A 17,763-nucleotide genomic window follows, 5' to 3' on the forward strand; every position below is an offset into this window, starting at 1 on the left:
TGGCAGTTTTGACTACACTCTCAAACCGTCATAAAATGTTTTTTATCCTTTTTAAGATACTCTGCCGATTGTTTCGATCTACGTATGCCCATTGGTGTTTAGTAGTATGCTTGTTTTAAATAATCATTATTGTTTTTTTAAGTTGTCACAACTATAGCAATAATTGTGCAAATTGCAAAATAATACTGTAGTACATTTTTTTTTGATAGGCATATTGTAGTACATTATAAATTGGAAACACCACTTGCCTTGTATAATGACTGAACATGTAATGTGAAGAAACCCGACAATTATTTTCTTTGTTCAAAAGGGCTATTCTATTCAACTTTAAATTTTAGAGCCATAAAAGAATGATAGAAGTGGCTTCCATGACAGATCTTACATCAAATTTCAATAATCAAATTGGCAAAATTTCTTATACATTTTTCAAAAGCAGAAAAGCTTAAGGAAAAAAGAAAGTTGAAAAAAGGGGGAGGGGTGGAGGTTGGAGGAGAGTGAGGAAGAGGAAATGAGAGAGAACTAACAAAAGCCCTTTAGATACCTCATCCACTCATTGGATTCACTTTACAGTTTGCACTTTGTTCCACAATTTCTTTTTTCTTCCAAGTGAAGTAATCAATTCATAATTTCTACAAAATTTTTGGAGAAAATGTTTAATAGCCTAAGTTGATATCTTGTCTAAAACCTTGTTCCCTGACTTAGGAGTTTAACAATTTTTTGTGACTCCTTTGATAGCCATTTCTAAAATTAACTCTAAAACTCCCATCCAAATTATGAGAGGCAAGTGAGAAATTGAGTGAAAAACAAGGACATTGATTGACAAATGATAGTAAGAGTTTTTCCCTCATTAGACACTCAAGCCATCGAATCCACACTGCTTGTAAGTGAGAGATTGCTTTCTTGGACTGATCACTATAGCACAATCCACAGAGACCTGTACAGTTGAATAATGCAACATCGTTAATCTTTTGGCCAAACATAGGAAGTTGGAGTGATTGAAAGGGCACCAAAACGCAGTTTCATTGCTTGCAAAGGTGAAAGTTTCACACTAGCAGATATGGAAACAGAAAGGTGATCCCACTCCCAATTCAATCCCATGTGCCCCACAATCAGGAGTCACATGCTGAAGACTTTTATTGGCCTAAAAAGTAAAAACAACATGGCAGTAGCGTTTGACATTTGCAAACTTTGTTTTTGGTCTATTCTACCTTGAATTTTATAGCTTAGATGAGGGGTACATATGAAAATGTGCAAAGTATAGTGTAGTTTGGAATCTCATTCAAAAATCATATAGTGGACAAAAACAATTTTCCTTTGCTTTTATTTCCAACCAACATAATTTTAGCTTTATCATAATTTTTGAACTAGTTTCTAAACATGTTTTGGACTTGTGGTACCCATCAAGCAACCTGGTTCATCTTCAACTATAGTGGGACCTAGTATTGTTATCTCTAACCATTCGTTTATTTGCTAAATTGGGCCTAGACAATCAATTATTAACTTTTATGTTTTACACACCCAAATTCTACAGCATTGTTTGGGTCCCAAATTCCTATTCCAACGTACTAGTATCATTTAAAACTTAAAGGTAAAACCTTGAAATTAAGGATTTCTCACTGTTGTCATGCCCCAAAAAACAGTGTGTCCGCAAGTCAAGGTGGAATTTGTTTTCAGTATGAGGCTATTGGAATGTCTCGCCATCATGGTATGCAGACAAACGCATAAAATTGCGGGACAACAAAGCACTTGTCAGCAGGAACCATTAATCAATGGTGAAAACAAAAGGAAAGCCCAGAAATCGATTTCACCAACTAGGAGTTTATTACTGCTAGCAAAAGTTTATTGACATAGGTATAAGCCTGAATAGTGAATACCACATGTTAATATTTAATTATTCAATCCACCTCATACTTACATAATGTATGTGTCATATTTTGAAATTATAATTTATAAATCTTTTGGATATTTTTTAATTGTATTAAATACCATATGTTTGATGACTATTGTTAATTTAACCATTAATACTTAGTCTTATTGATAAAATAATACTTTTATCATAGTATTTTATAAAAGATTAAAATCTTTTATTTAACTAAAACACACAAAAAAATTATTTACAAAATGTGGCAATGAGTAGTAAAATTATACCAAAAAAAAGTGTGAATGTCATGAAACGGTGCTGAAGCACAAACTGCAAAAATGTACCTCAAAATCATGAGATGTGAAATTAAGAAGGTATCTCCATTAAACAATTTCCATCATGACGTATTAATACTAGTAGTATATAGTAAAAATACAAAATAACCTTCAGCGCACGTTATCACATAGAAAATGTACTACTACTCATAGACAGTGCACGTTAGCTAGGAAAAGAAAAGGGAAAGACAAAGAAGAGAAGCAAAGAAAAAGCAGAGTGTGACAGAGAGTAGTGGAGTGGAATTCGCCACCCTCAAAGACTCGGTCGCGCAGAGACTCAGCCTCTACGCGACTGAGTCTTTGAGTGTGGCGGAGGAAAAACAAACCCAACCGATAAAATTAGCAATTGATAATCAAAGCGTGATTTTGTAAGCAAAATTGGAAATGTGAACTAAACTAAATTGGGAAAGTTGAGATCCTAATAATACCAGATTCCACAAATTGGAAGACCTAATTTCAAAACGATGATGAAGATTGAGAGTGAGAGAGTGTACCTGAACACCAGGAGAATCGAAATTCATGACCCGGATCTTAGCTCCGACGTCTCCCAATATCCGAAGGTCGACCCGGTCGTTAAGCGAGGCGTCTCTGATCAAATCAGCGGCGTCGGCCTGAAGCAAACTCATACGATCGACGGAGATGGTGGCGACAACTTGTTTCGTACTGTGAGCTTGCTGGAAGAATCCGGGAACGGAGGCTTTGCCGAGAGGGATTCCACGGTACATGATTGTGAACCGGGACTCGCCGTACCTGATCCCCACCTTATTGGGGTTGTCGGCGTTGAAGAGGAGGCGGATGGTGAGGGTGATTGAGGCGGTGGTGCCGGTTGGGTTATCGGCGGCGATGTTCATATATTGAACCCCAACTGACTGAAGATCGAACTGTGGCTTTTTGGGCTTCACCGCTAGGATGATGACGAGCACCACCGCCAGAGCAAGAAGTGCCAGGAATGACAGTAGAAGGAAGAGGCAGCAGCAGCAGCCTTTCAATGACGCCGATGATGATGGGCGAGAAGGTGTTCTCGGGTAGTAAGGGGGGTGAGGCTGGTGATAACCATTTGAAGAAACTGAGGCTACTGGTGCCGGTGGTTGTGACGGTGGCATTTGCCGTCGGTCGCCGTTGGGTTGTGGTGGCTGGTTGCTTCTTGTGGTCATATTCCCCTCTCTCCAATGACTGTGTATTTGCAGAGCTATGAGTGAGAGAGAGAGTGGAAATCAGAGAGTGATTTTGACGATGAAGGAGACTACTTATTGTTTCAGAAAGTAAATTAAATTAAAATTAAAATATTATACTAAAATAATTGGTTTCCATGTTACTTTCACACTGATTTTTATTTTATTTTTTCTGGATATTCGTTATCTGCCACGTCAAGTTTGTGTACTTACTCAATTCTAATTGATTTTCAAAATAATCCATAAGTTGCAATTTTGCATATTGTAAAGTCATGAGTTACTGTATGTAATCTTTGACATACATGTGATGTCTATATATATCCAGTGCATTTTATTAAAATACCCTAACACATGTTGTAACTCTGAGATATAGTCTAGGAATTAGCTTACTTCATTCCTTAATTATGAGATTAGTAGTTTGATCATCGATTATGGAAGTGAAATACATATTGTGATCAATCATTTACAACTTCGTGCAAACACCATTAACAAATGAATTAGTCACTATGGTTAGTGGTGAATACTCCAAGTTAAAAAAATTAAAGCATGTTCTAAAAATGTTTTCACCGTAACTTTTGCGTATACATATAAGTTAGAGTAATTTTGTTGGGTACCTATAAGTTATAATTACTATAAAGTGATGGTGTAAATGGAATTGAAGTTGGTAAGGGAAAATGCTTTTGAATGAATATGTAATTAAAAGTTGAAACGGTGCTCAAGAATATCCACAGTTTTTTCTTTCTAGTACGTGGTATTAAAGGCAAAATTTCGGTACCCACCTAAATTAGAACAGTTTCCTATCTTTTTAACTTGAAGATCAATGTTATTTTGAGTAATAAATTTTTATAAATTTAGTCTTGATATTTCAAATGAGACGTCGGATATTAAATGTTGAAAAAGAGCTATTGCATGTTATGATAAATAGGGGTACACCGTATATGGTGTAAATACGTTAAAAAAAACAAAATGTAAAAAAGAGATTATTTCAAATTCATGTAAGGTCGACCTGAAGATTAAGTGAAGCGTCTCTTATTAATTGGCGGTGTCAGTTTGAAGCAAAGTGATGGAGTAAACAGCCATTTTGGTCCTTGGTTGTGTATAGCTGTGACGGAATGGTCCTCAGCTTTTAAAAATGGTCGTTTTTAATCCTTGAATATGTTGACGTCGGTCAAGTTAGTCCTTTTTTCAATTTTCCGTTGGTCCCTGAGACGGAAAATGCCAAATGTCACGTTTTTTTACACGTTGGCATCCTACGTGGCTCTCCAATGGTTAGAATGAAAGTAAGTAAACACATTCAGGGACCAAAATGACGGTTTACTTCAAAAAATCACTTAACCATAATCTTCAACCTCATCTTCCCTTCATCCTCAATCTCACCTTCTTCTTTCATCATTTCCATAAAACAAACACAAAATCCTCAAATCTTCATCCTCCATCATCTTGACATAAAACTAAAATCATACCCAAAATAATCTCAATTCTTGTTCGAATCAAACTAAAAACCATACCCAAAATAAAACAAAAAATGAATTAACCATTAAATTGACATAAATCAAACAACATATGCCAACGGAATTTGAATTACACTTGTACAGATTTTTTAAAGTAGACTCGCATAAAAAAAGGGAAATAAAAGATCAAACAGGGGTCAAAAGCCATGAACTTTAAAGTCGTGTGCTAATAACTGGCACAAAATAGTCAGATCAAAGACAAGAAAAAAAAACTTTCTTATTCAATTTTGCTGCAAATTCATTCAATTTTTCCATCCCCAAAAGCTTGGAATAATTTTGTTGTTTGACTTCATCCCCTAAAGCTAAAGCTAGGGGTGCGCGACCTTTCCTTTTTACTTCTCCAAATTTAAGGAACCCAGAAAATGTCATAAACTCTATCTCCCAATTAAACACAAATTTCGTTGTTTGACTTTACCTTCTTTCTCACTTCTCCAATTTCTGAAACCCTAACATCATGAACCAGATCAGCCCACACTACTAGATCTGAAATCACTCGCTAAAAAATGAAGTAGAAAGAGGACCTGTTGAAGGAGCGCATCATCATAACCGGGCCACCACGCCTCCTACCACCGTGCCTGCAACCCCACGTTCTCAGTCCTGTAATGCACCACCTTCTCGCCGAATTTCCAATCAAACCCATCAACGAACCTGCGAGGAGTTTGATGGTGAAAGTGAAATTGTTGTTGGGGGAAATGGGGGTAGGGTTTGGAATTGGGTTCCGGAGGGTGAAATTAGGGTTTGATTCTGGGATTGAAGATGGGAGACAGGATTGGTGGAAGGTGTAGAAGATTAATGCGGCGAGGGAGATGAGGATCAGTGGGAGCATGTGCCTAACCCTAATCCCACCATTGTCCATTGGTAAGGGTTGAAGAAACACTGACAACAAAAAAATAATGAATAAAAAGACCCAAAAATGAAGAATAAGAGATGAGTAACATGAAGTTGAAGAAACACTTTTTTTGGGTTTTTAAAGTTTAATGGTTGAATATGGAAAAAGATGATGGAGGATGAAGATTTGGGGATTTTGTGTTTGTTTTCTGGAAATGATGAAAGAAGAAGGTGAGATTGAGGATGAAGGGAAGATGAGGTTGAAGATTATGGTTAAGTGATTTTTTGAAGTAATTCGTCATTTTGGTCCCTGAATGTGTTTACTTACTTTCATTCTAACCATTGGAGAGCCACGTAGGATGCCAACGTGTAAAAAAACGTGACATTTGACATTTTCCGTCTCAGGGACCAACGGAAAATTGAAAAAAGGACTAACTTGACCGACGTCAACACATTCAAGGATTAAAAACGACCATTTTTAAAAGCTGAGGACCATTCCGTCACAGCTATACACAACCAAGGACCAAAATGGCTGTTTACTCCAAAGTGATGCGGTCGACAGAAATGGTGGTGATCACTTATCTAACAATGCAAGTTTTTTGGTAGAACCACGAAGTAAAGGCTTTACTCAATGGAATTAAGAGTTATGTAAATACATCAAGTATGTCTCTATCTATAGCACCACCCAAATGTGTTATCTAATATGAGATTAGCTCAACCTCGTATTATAGACGAAGTTTGCACTTGGAGAACTTCATTCATCAAATAAACAAACACCTCTTGTGTTTAACAAAGGGTTGTTTTGCAACCTTTGATTACTTAAGAATAAAAATTCTAATACGTTGATAAATATATTAATTCATAGATTTTTCTAGTGTAGCACTGTAACTTCCACGCATGGATTCGCACCTTGCCACATTAAACTACTTTAGCATTAATTTAGGCATATTTCAACTTAGATTTGATCTTTACGTTTCTCAAATATCTGAACTTAGCTGAAAGTTCTCACAAGTAGGTCACTTTGGGACACATTTAACTAAAGCCAAGTAGCCTAGACTCTAAAAGTAGCACCAACCACATCACACCTTTCTTTCCAATTAAGAAAACCCTTAGAAGAGTTCATTTTTTTACCAAGTTGTTCTGGTCCTCTTCTTTTTCAAATGGTGATCAGAGAAAGATTGGGCAGGATAATTAGAACTGCTATTAATGATTGGAAGAGGAATGTTTTTAATATGATGATGACACACAAAGTGGGGCGGACATGTGAAAGAAAATAAGGTTTTTAAAAACTCGATTAAAAAGTATGAATAAGAGGAGAAAATCTCATTATTATATAGCTAGAAGCAAATCAGAGAAATTTTGTTAGCACTTTACCTAGTATTTCTTACATAATGCAGAGTCTTTAGTTTAGACTACCAATTAAATGAGAATTAAGTTGTGGAAGTCAAACAAAAAATGTGGCGCCTTTTAAACTAAAGGTGGGTGTTCTTTCTCATCTCACAAGCTAAAGAAAAAAGATGTCTCCATATCGATCCAACTACGCGGGTTCATGCATTTGTACTAACAAGAGCTATAAAAGGCTGGTGAAAATAATATAAGTGCAACCCAAAAGGGCATGAATAAAGGAGTATATGATTAGCTCCAGCAGTGTATCATGAACCGCAAAAGATTGATAAGCAGAATTAGTTCTCAAAAGCAATTAATTCAAAATTCCGTGAGAAGGAGCCTTGGAATCGAATTGAAAAGAATACACAAAATAATTATACCTTCACACTTGATTTCCCCTTCCATCCAAGAGAGAAAGGGAAAACAAATGAGAAAGAAATGACAGATATGATATATGATAGGAAATAAAAGGAGATAATAAGGGAAAGCAAGTGAAAATTAGATGAAAGAAAAAGTGAAGTGAATGAATCAAAACCTATACGAAATGATTGAAGATGATACACCAAATGACAACGCCCACTAACATGTTACAAGCAAGGATTCTCTTTACCCATGTTTGCAGCTGGTTGGAGATTTATCTTTTTCTTCCTGTGTTATAAAAAACAACACTGGCAGGTCGGCACATTATTGGAAATTATACAAATAATGTTTTCTTTGTTCTATTTAATTTGTCATCAGTGTCTTCAGAACCAGTTCAATCATTAAACCAGTCAAATAAATTCCAGATAAAAATTCACGGAAATTGAAATGGGATAAATACCAAGTTTGCTCGTTAAGGGCACAAACACAAGAAACATAGCACATTGCTATGATTCTACAAAGGGCAGCCATACAAAGAGATTCAATAAAGAAAGGTCATTAGAATACATAAAATACAAAAGTTCCAATACAGAAGGCTAGCATAGCAAGGGCTAAACTACAAAACACAATCTCATAGAATAATCGAACAATTGTTCACTTACGGTCCACATTATCAGCATCAGCTGCAGGATCTGCACTGGTGTTACCTGCTTCCGTCTTAATTGTTTCATCAATTCTTCTACCAGAATCATCGTCTAATTCATCATCCATCATATCATCCTCCCCGACGTTTATATCTTCCACATCGTCATAGTCTTCATTATTGCTTCCGTCAGGGATCTTTCTTTTCTTGGGACCATGCTCGAGCCTGTGAGTGTCCAACTCTTTGTCCATAGTTTCCTGTAAATTCTGGTCATTGTTTCCTTTCTTTGCATTCCTTGCATTCTGCCATCTCTCCAAATCCTTTTCAACATTGGCAAGATATTGCTCCCCGATCTGTTTCTGATACTCAGTCAATTCCTCTCTTCTTGCATTCTTCCATGCAAGGAAATCCTGCAGATTGAAGAAAAGGAAATTACATGAAAACATATACACTTTAAAAGCCAATAATCCTGAATTCAGTCTGACCATGAGAATGCACTCATAACCATCCATGTTACAACAAAAAATAACATCAATATAAGACCAAAACTATGAAATGCCTAAGTTTGACAACCTCTTCTTTGCGCTTCTCAATTGATATAGCATCCTCATCCAAGGGCTTGTTGGGCAAATAGTAGATTGGAGGCTCTGCTTTAGTCCTGCAAAAATGCATGCCACATCCATTCAAAGATTTAGCCCAAAAAGATTAAAGAAAAACTTTCATGTCAACCTAATATCCAGCAATGGGCAGGAAATTTCCAGTCATCAAGTTGTTTTAATACTACGATGCACGTGAACAGAAACTTATCTTCGTCTGAATAAAATGTGAATATGGACACTTTTGGACCAAAATTAAAAATAACCTGCAGAGCATCACAGGATATGGTGTCAGATAAAATAGAGATCCAGCTTTTGAAGTGGCCAGCAAAAGACTTGTCATGAGAAGACTCTTGCCTCATAAGTTTACAGTTCTAGGGGGCAAACCTTATAAAATTGTTTAGTCTTTTATGATGATCACTCCACCGAAGAAATAGCAACTCCAACTTCTTTTCTTCTGTCTTAGCAGATACACGTGCCCTAAGTGTCTGTCAAAAATATGGAAATGGAAATATATGCATATAAGAAAATATTGATGAGAATTAAAATGAAACTTTCATTTCAAAGAGCAAAGAATAGTTATCAATTGATAGCTAACCAAATCTCTTCTCCGTTTTTCAGCAATCTGTTCACGCTCCTCTTTCCTAAGCCTTTCACTTTCCTCACGTGCTCTTTGCTCAGCCTAGGAAAAGAGTATCAAGGTATTTTAGATTACTATGAAGCTTTGAATGTCAGAGAGAGAAGACAACGTGCAAGATAATTTGGTGCTTGGTGGTGGTGAATATCAAAGAACTACCAAGCATCATAACAAACCAGATATTAGGCTTTGCCAGAAGCATTGCCTGATCTAATATTGTCTTAATTTTCACCATGTTCATTCAAATTGGTGCTAGAGTTAATCTATAATGACAATACATGATATTCCACATAGCTTTTGACCCCCTAAAAACAAGTTTATGTGTAATCACAATTCACAACAACCAGCCATCTGAATATCATATGCAACCATTAACTTTCATAGCCAATTTAGTCAGGTAGGGTGAGAATTGATATAATGTCCATATATTAGGACATGAAGTTCATTTTATAGATACTAGCAGGGAAATTAAAACTGAGCTGCTAGGGTGGCAAAGGAATATCCCTGCCACATTGTCTCACACGTATGCACAGAAATAAAGAGAAGCTTGAAAAGAATGCATCGTCTTAGAAAACAGATTAGTATATGAAAACACTTGATATGCAGTGGCTATCAACACAAATTATTGGCTTAAGAATAGATGGAAATATATTATATGCCCTTGTAATTAATTAACATATTATCAAAAAACGCCAAATTTTTCAATTTATACCGATTGCATGTTAAAAATTACTACCTAGGAGAACATATCAACTGAGTATTTCTGAAAAAAAAAACCAAAATAATGCACTCATCAAAAATGTTTCACTGAGTCTTTTAAAGATTTTATAGAACATTAATATTAATAAAGAAAATGGCAATGTATAAATTTATCAAGTTCGTAATTCTGCATAATAAACTTAAATAAGGTGGATTGACTGAATTCATTTCAAGTGCATGTATTGCACTCAGTGTTATCAAATAGCGGCTATAAAGGTGCTATGCCGCTATAGTGTAGCGGATTTTGGCTAATCACGATGCCGCTATTGCCCACTATAGCGTGCTATTCGCCGCTAAATAGCGGCCGAAATAGCGGATTTTTGGGTCACCGCGATGGTCCGTGATCGCGATTTGACAACACTGATTGCACTCAAAGACACAAGCGGGTATAGCTACTTCATCTTCAGGACCCACTTCTTCAATAATAAGTCTGTTCGTACAACAATGGAAATGAACTTACTCTTTGCAGAGAATTAGATCTTCGCATAAATGCCTCTGTTCCTGAGAGTTGCTTGTCTTCCTTTCTGAATTTCTGGAACAGTTCAGGATAAAAGAAATATATAAAAATGCAGAAATAATCATAGTGACAAAAAACAGAGAATTTAAATTCTGCAGTAAATCAATGACTAAATTGAGCTTATAATACAATATAGCACTACAATCTACAAATGTGTTGAAAACCAAGTAATCAATCTAACATACCTCCAGCGTACCCAAAAGCTGACCCAGCATTCTCTTGTTCCTACTAACCAAGCTCGGATCCTCATTCTTTGGCAATACTCTCGGAACATGTTCCGCAGCAGGAATCTCAGAAGCCTTACATGAACAACAGGTTCAAGCATTACATTAGATATACAGCTTTATAACCCAACAATCATCAAGAAGGTTTTACATATGCAGATTTGCATTTACCATATTCGAAGTTCTCTGATTGCTATCTTTTCTAGACCACCCGCTTTGGTTAGAATTAAAAGCGTTCCTATCACTCTGACCGACTGCAGCAGTCCCATTCACAGCTTCAGCAGCTGAATCCTTTGCCTTCACATCATTCCCTGCATCAGCATCTTCAGGCAACTCCCCATCCTCCAGCTGAAATTCCAAACAGAGATTCAGTTAAAGGGGCATGACACCACTAGTTTTAATTCTTCAATTATCAGATAATGCACACTAAATTTTCAATTTTGAAGAACCATCCCCAATTATTACAATACATTCTCAATCAGATTATAAAATGAACAAACAGGGAAGTACCTTGACGACAGCAGATGAAAGTCGACGCTTCGCCGGAGGTTGATCATCAGAATCATTCCTGTCTCCCTGAATAACAAATCAAGTTACAGTGATCAATATAAGAGAAGAAATTGGAAGAGTGAACCCTAGCCTAGAGAAATAGGATGAGTGAAATAAATACTGACAGGACGATGAAAGGGGCGTTGTTGGCGAACACCATTGCCGCGAATTGAAGGAGCTGCAAGTGCACCTCTGCGTAGCCCTCGAGGATCTCGAAGCCTCTCTGTTATCTGCAAAATTCGAAGAGAAAACCATCAGAATCGAAAATCTTCGTATGTGAGAGAGTGGGGGCAGAGAGAGAGAGAGAGACCTCGCGCTGTTGACGAAGAAGCTCATCGATCTCGTTGCGGAGTTCGTCCTCCGTCTTCTCCACCGCCGTGCTCCCCATTGGCGTCAACACCTTGTGTTCTTCACTTCACTGTGTGTGATTTACAAAACAAAAACCCTTGCACTATATATACCTGTGATTTTTTTACTCAACCTAATTGCCTATCAACTCTTTTTCTATTATGTTAGGCTAGTTAGTTTTGTTATTATGATCATCATAAATTGTGATCAAAATCTATGTATTTCTTCATTGTGTTTCAATCAAAATATTTATATCACCTAATACTAATCTTGATTTTTCTTTTTGATCTTTGTCATTCGCGCCTGATTTAAAGAGTCATTACTAGAAGTTTGGCGGGAGTCTGTTTCATTGTTCCTCTCACGCGCGGTATATAGCCTACAACAACATCTCATTCTTATTTAGGCATCATTCGAACACCCAAAACCGTTTCTTTCTCTCTGAAAGTGGACACATCCGGATTATTTAGAAAAACCGCTAATATTAAACTTAATTGACGAAAATATTAATATCCGCTAATATTGAACTTAATGTTTTTTATCTTTACTCTCAATGTTTCTCCGTTTCGAAATCGTAATTATCAAGTTATCTCTTTAATAAATTACTTTTCTATAATTTTGAACTTATTTTCTCATCTTACAAAGTTTAACTTACTTAATAAATAGTGTCAAAATTAGATAAAAAAAATATATTAGAAACATAAAAATGTAAAATAATATAAGTAATGCGTTTATTTAGACATTAGTCGTCTTGTATAAAAAAATAGTCATCTTTTATCTATAACACAAGTATTATCTTATAAAATTTATTGAACGAGATCAAAAGAAGGTACATCAATACACAATAGAAATAATAAGTCACAAAGATAAAACTCCACACAAAAAAAAATATAAAATATAATTAATGAGAAAAATGTATTGCAAGAGAGTCTACAACAACATTACATTGATAAAATCGTAACACATGGATTTTGTGTATCATAAGAGAATCATTCTTAAAAATTACATTCTTTAAGTCAGCATCATGAGTCAAAAGTTTAGTGTCCATCTAAAGTAAGTGGCCTCAACATACAGGGGAACTAATATCATGTCATAACCTGGTCAGAGGCATCCCAAGGTTACGATCAAGCTATTTTATACTAAAAAAATGAGATCCCTTTTTAATTAACCTTTTTTAACTTGATTGAAGATACCTGAGCCATAAGCTTAATAACAAAGTTACAAGACAAATATTTACACTTAAGCCCCTAACTTATTAGTACACCTAATCAGAGTTTAGATTTTAGAACTATATGATATTATGAAAACTACTAGCAAGTACACCATAAATGGATTCAAGCCCTTAACACTGAGCCCATGAAAATGGGCCAGATAAAATCTAGGCTTTGGATATAGCAGCTGAGATGTTAGAAGCAACACTAAAACAATTGTGTTGGCAGAGATGATAAAACAATGACAGCTTGAAAGCTCAACCCAAAACATGATTTACTGCATAAAAAGTGTGGTGGAGGAGTTCACCATCCTCTATTGTTTAATTTAATTTATATCAGCAAAGATATAAACCTAGTTGTTAATACTTAAAAAGGATGATGATGGGTTACATCATGAAGAGCCACTTGAAGTTATCTTGAATCCAGTTCAGCATTTTTGACCCAAAAAAGAAATCCAGTCCAGCACCTAACGCCACGTGGCACAAGAAGCTTTCTCCATATCTTTGGTAACATAAATAAGTACAATGATCCCTTAAATAATTGATTAATTAAAAAATAATATTAGGAATGTTAATGTAGTGTGTTCTTGTGGCATGATGATGATGTGCCGTCTCTGAGACTCAGACAAAACAAAGAGCGTGTCTCTCCCTCTTTCTCTGTCTCAGAGGCAACATTCTATTCAACAATGGAGGAGGAGAAGCAGCAGCGTTTGAAACCACGCCTTGAACGGCGAAACGCCATGAAGAACATCAACTACAAAGTTGACTACATGCACTTCCACAATAACCAAACCAGCTTCCGTGTCAAGGGAGTCGACGGAGAATTCGACCACATCTTCCGAACACTTGGCCTCTCTGGACCTGAAGACTTTGCCATACCTACCGCAGCTTGGGAACAAGCACAGAAGACTCGCTCTGCTGCTTCATCTCCTCATGCTCACCATGATCATATTCATGGTGTAATGCTTCAAAGGGACATCAACAACAATAACAACAACCTTATTTCCTCCGAACATGAGTCAAAGTCAAAGGTTGTTTTGGGTCAGAATATCAGGGATGTGGTGGGGATTAAGGGTGTTAGACCTCCCGTTCTGGCGCCGCCGCCGGCGATGTTGCGGTCACTTGTTATTGTTGACGAGGTCACTCCCACTTGGGATTTGATGAGGTCACTCGCCCCCCAACATGATCATGATCATGATGATGATGGTGATAGTGATGTTATTTGTGAGAGTGGAATGGATCAAAAGGTTTCTTCTGATATGGATATGGTTGTTAGTGACGAGTCTTTTCACAGTGTCTCCCCAAATGGGTCTTTTAGAAGGACTTTCAGCTCATGGCAAAAGGGTGAAATTTTAGGGAAGGGGTCCTTTGGAACCGTGTATGAAGGTTTCACTGAGTAAGTACTAGCCATGAGTTAAGCTATAGTTTGGGAATTTTTGCCTGTAGCCAAATTGTTTGAATATCATGTTTTTCTCAAAGAGAACATTTGGTCAGTTAGTTATTGGTCTAATGGTCTATATTTTTCCTTGTTCTAAGTTCTAACTTCTAACACATGATTTTTCTTTTGCGGCAGTGATGGAATCTTTTTTGCAGTAAAGGAAGTGTCTTTGCTGGATGATGGAAGCCAGGGCAAACAGAGCATTTTCCAGCTTCAGCAGGTGGACAAACAGCTTTACATGTTCTTTTTTATTTTATTTCACGAACTAATATTCTTGGTCTTCCTTTCAGGAAATATCTCTTCTGAGTCAGTTTGAGCATGAGAATATAGTTCGATATCTTGGCACGGATAAGGTATGCTGTTCTCTAGTTAGAAAGTTCTTTTTTTTTTCCCTAGAATACGATTTTCTGTGAAGAATAATCACATTTTTAGATATGAGGGAATTTAATTAAGCATTTTGTATATCCCCAAGCATGTACTGATTGTTATTTAAATATGAGTGTGGATCCATATAGCTTCATGTTCTAAATTGGAGGGAGTAAGGTATTATGATGCTGATGGAAGGAGATAGGGGCCTCTCTTAATTTAAGACATTTCAGATAATAGAAATAGCAAACCGCTTTTCTTTTAAGATGCTACAATTTATGCACCAAATAGAAACAAATCTCCTCCTCAACCAGCCTCCTAGTCCTATCTGAGTTTGATAAAGATGGGACAAGATGACAAGTACCTTCTACTCATTCATGTACTGTGAAGTTTATAAAATACTGTCATTTTAGAACGTTGGAGTTCTATGAACAATCTGTTTCGAAGTTTATAACTGCAAACACACATTAAAGTAAACCATCTTTTTTTTTCCTTTTGGATTGCAAAGCTTTCTTTTTCTTATATTGTTCTGCATGCTTAACAGCAACTAGCAAGTGTGAAGGCATTCTCTGCAGTTTTACAACCACTACTGTTCGTGTCGCAATTTCACATGTTTGAATGAAGTAACACAATGTTCATTGGACAATATATGTCAATTCCTTTTGAAATCTGATGACAATTGACTGGGTATTAGATTCATGATTACCTTCCTCTTCATGTCTTTTGACATGATTGATTACCAATGTCTCATTGTTTAGGTGGTGCTCCATAAATGTATGATTATGTGACTTAATAATAATTGCTATTCAAGTGTTTTCTCCTTTCCTTTTCTTCATTTGTGTTTATACCTTTTGTTTTGCAGGAAAGTGATAAGCTTTATATCTTCCTTGAGCTTGTTACAAAAGGATCATTGGCAAGACTCTATCAAAAGTATCGTTTAAGAGACTCTCAAGTTTCTGTATACACAAGGCAAATATTAAGTGGCTTAAAGTATCTTCATGATCGTAATGTGGTTCACAGGTACCATGAGTGAATATTTGCCTTGATGAAGTGCAGTGATTTTACCTGTTATAACAGCAACTTTATTGTATTATGGTTTACGGATAAGAAGAATATGTTTCATGCTTGATGTTCTAGGTGGGGGGGGGGGGGGGATGATTTGCTTCAAATCATTGTAGAAGTTGGATGCAAGTGTTTGGAAATTGATGAATAAAATATCTTGAATTTACATTGATTTGCTACACTCTAACTTTTTCAATTGAAAAAATCAATTTTAAGGGATATCAAGTGTGCCAATATATTGGTTGATGCAAATGGGTCCGTCAAGCTTGCAGATTTTGGGTTGGCGAAGGTGGCTTTTTTCAGCTATATCAACTTTCTTGAATCAGTATCCTATCATTGAAAACTCCAATTGCTTATGTTTGAAATTTCTCTTTACAGGCAACCAAATTGAATGATGTTAAATCGAGTAAAGGCTCCCCATACTGGATGGCTCCTGAGGTTTGTCTCTCTACTCGTAGCACATCTTTGATACCATTCCTTTAATTGAATGAGATGGATCACATGACTGTCTAGTTCATTTTAGCTCATACACCATAATTTTGACATGCTTTAAGAACATAAATCTCAATCATAAGTACATTATATGTTTCCACTGAGGTTCCTGTACTGGACTGCATATTCATAATTTTGAAAGTTTAGTCTTTTCTATAAATGTGATTTACATGGGCTTTTGAAAGTTTGGCAATGTATCAGTGAACTGAAAAATGAATAATTTCGTATACATGGGCTTCTTAAGTGACTGGATTAACTTTGAATTGTTTGATTGTAGGTTGTTAACTTAAGGAACCGTGGTTATGGACTAGCAGCTGATATATGGAGCTTAGGGTGCACAGTTTTAGAGATGTTGACACGGCAACCTCCTTACTCTCATTTGGAAGGAGTATGTCATCATCTTTTCTTTGCCTTATTTTTATACTGATTGTCTCACTTAGCATCTATAAGATAACTGATGATAGATACTTTTTTTCCGCTTTGTTCCAACAGATGCAAGCGTTGTTTCGGATTGGCAGAGGTCAACCTCCACCTGTTCCGGAATCTTTATCAAAAGATGCTCGCGATTTCATTCATAGATGCTTACAAGTTAACCCAAATAAGCGACCGACTGCTGCTCAGTTATTGGATCATCCATTTGTCAAGAGACGACTTCTATCTCCACTTCTATCTCCCATTAGTCCTGTTTCTCCACGTATTAATCTTCTACTGTCTTAGGAGATCTCAATCGCACGAATTTGCCATGAAGAAATTCAGATTCATCCTCAAATTTTCACCGTTGATCCCATGCAAGCAAAATGATGCAGTTCTCAGGGTTTAAGCTTGTGGAATTGTTGATAACTACTGCAGTTGGACCCTACAATCTAAAGCTGGTTTGGTTATAATCACATTTGGTTATAATCCCCGGTGAAGGAGTATCTCTTATCTCACAAGGGGTTTGTGTTGACCGGAAATGTGAAGTTAGTGGAGATTAAGCGTGTTCTTGGATAAAAGTTGAGTGTAGTGTGTAAACAGATTTTCCTTCCAATAAAGTTCCATTCACTTTTGTCTCAAAGTGGTGCGAACGAGTATGCAAACATAACACAAGGAGATGGGACTCTGCATTTCTTATGCCAAGTACACAGCCACCAGTAGAGAGCTATGGTCATGTTTTGAAGTTCCCCTTGTCAAGCAATGGTTATTGGATCATCTGGCTTTGTCACAGGATCTCATGTTATAGTGTTTTGTTTGTGTGGACATTCTAACAGTCGCAAGTGTGGCCTAGTTGCTAGTACTTCTAGTGATAGGATCATAGGAATGTACCCCTTGACATGTAAATAGCTAGCCAAAAAAACGAAGTAGTTACTTGACATAGTTTTTTTTCCCACGAGTTCAACAGTAACGTTCACACTTTGACAACTTGCATCTCTTTGTCTTTAATCAGTTATTAAATTTAAAACCCTTGCATTATCAGACTGTAAAAGTGGAATTTT

General features: G+C 36.5%; 3 protein-coding genes across 3 annotated transcripts; 1 reads left to right on the forward strand and 2 right to left on the reverse strand.

Moving 5' to 3' along the window:
- Nucleotides 1–509: 509 nt before the first annotated feature.
- LOC130721857 (uncharacterized) lies at nucleotides 510–3,429 on the reverse strand. Its single transcript, XM_057572438.1, has 2 exons — nucleotides 2,691–3,429; nucleotides 510–934 (listed from the first exon to the last, which is right to left on the reverse strand). The coding sequence occupies exons 1-2, from the start codon at nucleotides 3,348–3,350 to the stop codon at nucleotides 848–850; spliced, it is 747 nt and encodes a 248-aa protein (XP_057428421.1). The 5' UTR covers nucleotides 3,351–3,429; the 3' UTR covers nucleotides 510–847.
- A 4,456-nt stretch (nucleotides 3,430–7,885) lies between these two features.
- LOC130724250 (uncharacterized) lies at nucleotides 7,886–11,842 on the reverse strand. Its single transcript, XM_057575445.1, has 10 exons — nucleotides 11,689–11,842; nucleotides 11,504–11,608; nucleotides 11,340–11,405; nucleotides 11,001–11,177; nucleotides 10,791–10,904; nucleotides 10,549–10,620; nucleotides 9,291–9,374; nucleotides 9,080–9,180; nucleotides 8,670–8,754; nucleotides 7,886–8,506 (listed from the first exon to the last, which is right to left on the reverse strand). Exons 1-10 carry the CDS (start codon nucleotides 11,764–11,766, stop codon nucleotides 8,108–8,110), a joined length of 1,281 nt encoding a protein of 426 aa, XP_057431428.1. The 5' UTR covers nucleotides 11,767–11,842; the 3' UTR covers nucleotides 7,886–8,107.
- Nucleotides 11,843–13,509: 1,667 nt separating this feature from the next.
- On the forward strand, nucleotides 13,510–17,689 carry LOC130726216 (mitogen-activated protein kinase kinase kinase 1-like). The gene is made up of 8 exons (XM_057577452.1): nucleotides 13,510–14,329; nucleotides 14,507–14,591; nucleotides 14,662–14,724; nucleotides 15,600–15,757; nucleotides 16,016–16,088; nucleotides 16,178–16,237; nucleotides 16,569–16,679; nucleotides 16,784–17,689. The coding sequence occupies exons 1-8, from the start codon at nucleotides 13,620–13,622 to the stop codon at nucleotides 17,006–17,008; spliced, it is 1,485 nt and encodes a 494-aa protein (XP_057433435.1). The 5' UTR covers nucleotides 13,510–13,619; the 3' UTR covers nucleotides 17,009–17,689.
- Nucleotides 17,690–17,763: the final 74 nt, after the last annotated feature.

This window comes from Lotus japonicus, chromosome 6, assembly GCF_012489685.1.
Source record: "Lotus japonicus ecotype B-129 chromosome 6, LjGifu_v1.2".
Lineage (NCBI taxonomy): Eukaryota > Viridiplantae > Streptophyta > Magnoliopsida > Fabales > Fabaceae > Lotus > Lotus japonicus.

Excerpts from the sequence above, each read along its gene's own strand:
- LOC130721857 (XM_057572438.1), bottom strand. The coding sequence starts at position 3,350 with ATGACCACAAGAAGCAACCAGCCACCACAACCCAACGGCGACCGACGG. Across the intron at positions 935-2,690 it reads TCGATTCTCCTGGTGTTCAG|GTCTCTGTGGATTGTGCTAT; the intron begins GTACACTCTCTC and ends TCAACTGTACAG.
- LOC130724250 (XM_057575445.1), bottom strand. The coding sequence starts at position 11,766 with ATGGGGAGCACGGCGGTGGAGAAGACGGAGGACGAACTCCGCAACGAG. Across the intron at positions 11,609-11,688 it reads TTCTTCGTCAACAGCGCGAG|ATAACAGAGAGGCTTCGAGA; the intron begins GTCTCTCTCTCT and ends CGAATTTTGCAG. Across the intron at positions 9,181-9,290 it reads AAAAACGGAGAAGAGATTTG|ACACTTAGGGCACGTGTATC; the intron begins GTTAGCTATCAA and ends TATTTTTGACAG.
- LOC130726216 (XM_057577452.1), top strand. The coding sequence starts at position 13,620 with ATGGAGGAGGAGAAGCAGCAGCGTTTGAAACCACGCCTTGAACGGCGA. Across the intron at positions 14,592-14,661 it reads GCATTTTCCAGCTTCAGCAG|GAAATATCTCTTCTGAGTCA; the intron begins GTGGACAAACAG and ends TCTTCCTTTCAG. Across the intron at positions 15,758-16,015 it reads GATCGTAATGTGGTTCACAG|GGATATCAAGTGTGCCAATA; the intron begins GTACCATGAGTG and ends ATCAATTTTAAG.